The 3,116-nt window shown below is 19.4% G+C and overlaps 2 protein-coding genes across 2 annotated transcripts; both read left to right on the forward strand.

Moving 5' to 3' along the window:
• Positions 1-33: 33 nt before the first annotated feature.
• On the forward strand, positions 34-609 carry PGSY75_0718400 (putative mitochondrial ribosomal protein S8 precursor; the record flags this gene model as incomplete). The annotated part of the gene is made up of 2 exons (XM_018785025.1): positions 34-216; positions 403-609. 2 exons carry the CDS (start codon positions 34-36, stop codon positions 607-609), a joined length of 390 nt encoding a protein of 129 aa, XP_018642526.1.
• A 1,039-nt stretch (positions 610-1,648) lies between these two features.
• PGSY75_0718500 (putative prefoldin subunit 3) lies at positions 1,649-2,898 on the forward strand (the record flags this gene model as incomplete). The annotated part of the gene is made up of 6 exons (XM_018785026.1): positions 1,649-1,714; positions 1,791-1,861; positions 2,146-2,257; positions 2,325-2,429; positions 2,530-2,619; positions 2,764-2,898. The coding sequence occupies 6 exons, from the start codon at positions 1,649-1,651 to the stop codon at positions 2,896-2,898; spliced, it is 579 nt and encodes a 192-aa protein (XP_018642527.1).
• Positions 2,899-3,116: the final 218 nt, after the last annotated feature.

The following is a 3,116-nucleotide window of genomic DNA, read 5'->3' on the forward strand; positions in this document are numbered from 1 at the left end:
ATATATATATATATAATTATAAAAGAAAGGAAAATGCAGAGAGCATGTGAAATGGTTGTATCTTTATTACGAACAGATTCCATGACTCAAAAATGTCCATTCCATGTTTTGAATGTTCAAATTTTGGAGTTATTACAAAAAGAAGGTCTTATCAGAGGTTTCTCTATTAAAGGCACAAAAATAGATATACTACTAAAGCATTATAAAGGAGCACCAGTAAAAATAATATATATATATATGTATATATAATATTAAGTTATATATTTATAAAGAGAATAAATAAAATATGATAATGCGCCAACATTTTTTATCCAAACATATTATATATATATATATATATATATATATATATATATATATATATATTAATATGTTTGTATATATTAAATCTTGTTCTTATAGGTCATTAGAAATATCCGGGTTGTTTCAAAACCTAGTCGAGATATTTGGCTAACTCCCCATGAACTTAAATTTCGGACGAGATTTAACACGGGCCTTTGGGTTATGCAAACTAGCTGTGGTGTTATTAGTCATAGGGATTGTATTCGAATGGGAATAGGAGGGAAAATGTTATTTGCTGTAAATAATGGTTATCAACATTTTTGTTAAATTGTTCAAGCAAATAATCGTAGATGCACAATTCATATTTTAAAAATAAAAGGAATTGAAATCATAACAAACCATTATCATTTTTAAAATAGCACATATATATATATATATATATATATATATATATAATTATATCATGTACATATTTCTTATCTGTATTCATTTCCTTGAAATGAAAACTGTAACAATAAAAATAAGTCCTATTGCAAATATAAAATAATATATACTCTTATTATCATGGTATATAACACAATGAATATAATTCTTTTCTTTAAATCAAAAAATTATATATCATATTTTTTCCTTCAATTAACATATTAAGATTTAGTAATATATGAAAACACTAATAAACAATTTATTTTTTATTTAATTGTAGGGACGATTTAAATACTTTTATTCATTTATTTAATTATTATATAGACAAAATTTTTATATACATAAATGAATAACAATTTTTCATTCAATGGAAAAGAAAAACATTTATATATATTTTATATATATATAATTCAAATATTAATTTTTTTTAAATATATAGAAAAAATATAACCTATGCATTATTAAAAAGAGTAGTTATCTTTATAATTTTAACAGTTAATTTCAAGTCACAATGCATAATGTTCCTTTTTTGTTCTTTTAAAAATAACATTATAAAAAAAATGAATAAACTTATATTTAATAGTTAAATAGTATCATAATTTTTATTATAATAATTACAATAAAATTGTACTACTTTTATAAAAGGAGGACAAATTTCCATCATTTTATGTAAATAGAAAAATAAATTTATGTCATGTACGCTTAGATTATATTTATATATATATATATTATAACGAACCGCAAAAATAAATAGGGAATAAAAAAATACACGGGATTTTTTTTATGAATTGCAAAGAAATAAAAAAAAAAAAAAAAAAAAAAAAAAAAAAAAATTATATTATTTTAAATCACAGAATTATATATTATAGATATATATATATATATTATATCAAATTCATTGTATTTCAGACTTTATATTTATTTATTTATTAAACTTTTGAAAATGTCATTTGACGATTTAACTGATAATACCAAATCTCTAAGGAATATTCCAGGAGCGAAATATATAGTTGGGAAAATAAAAAAAAAAAAAAAAAAAAAAAAAAAATTTATTTCCATTTTTTTACATTTCTTATTTTATACAGGAACATATCGCGGAATTTTTACAAAATAAAAATGAGGAAAATATACTCCGCCAAGCAAGAGAACTTTTATTGTAATATATACTTAATAGAAACTTATGCACTTTGAAAAATATGGAATTTATATATATATATATATTTATTTATTTATTTTTCATTTTATGTTGTTTTTTTGTTAAATGTGATGAATGAATTATTTATTATTGTTCTTCATATAGAACGCTTATCCATATGTTGTATTCTTTTATTTTACATCCTATACATATATATATATATATATATATATATATATATATACCCTCATTATTATATTTTTATTTTTTAAATGTAAAACTGTTTTAATATGATTTGTTTACAGGAAATATAAATTTATGGAACATTCCTTTGTAACTAGACAATTGAACACTCAAAAAAAAATACCAGAATTAACAGATGCCTTAAGAGTTGTGAAAACTTTTCAAAAAAAAAAGGTATACATATATAATACATACATATATATATATATTATTTATTTGTTTATGTTTTTCCTTTTAATAGCAAATGGGAAAAAACAAAAATTTAGTAACATTATTTCCCGTGGAAGAATCTTTGTATGCTAAGGGAATCATCGAAAAATTTGACAATATTATGTTATGGCTAGGGGTAAATAAATTATTCAAAAAATTAAAGATACTCACCCATATAAATATTCACATATATATATATATATATATTGATTTATTTGGTTGTTTTTATTTATTAGGCTAACGTAATGGTTGAGTTTACCTTTAATGAAGCTATAAATCTTTTAAACCAACACTTGCAAAGAGCAATAAATTTATTCAAAGAATTGGTAACTACATGTATTTATATTTTTACATTTAATAAAATAACTGCACATAAAATATTGTTTATGCAAAATTATATAATTTATAAATTTTAAGTGAATTAAAAAAAAAAAAAAAAAATTACATATACTTGTTAATAATTTTTTTAGGATGAAGAATTATCGTGGTTGCATCAACAAATATGCACAACAGAAATTAATATATCAAGAATTCATAATTATGTTGAAATGAAAAAAGGATTGAAAGAAAAAGAAGCTGATAATAAAACTGAACAAGTAAATTAAATGGAATGGATGATTTTTATTCCTTAAGATTTTAATGTGTTCATGTTATATTGTATACATGTCTCAAATTATTATTTCTTTGGAACATCATATATGAAAAAAAAAAAAAAAAAAAAAAAAAAAAAAAAAAAAAAAAATAATTTAATTATTTTTTTTTTTTTTTTTTTTTTTTTTTTTTTTTTTTTTTTTTTTTTTTTTTTTTTTTTTTTTTTTTTTTT

This window comes from Plasmodium gaboni, chromosome 7 (genome assembly GCF_001602025.1).
Source record: "Plasmodium gaboni strain SY75 chromosome 7, whole genome shotgun sequence".
Classification (NCBI taxonomy): Eukaryota; Apicomplexa; class Aconoidasida; order Haemosporida; family Plasmodiidae; genus Plasmodium; species Plasmodium gaboni.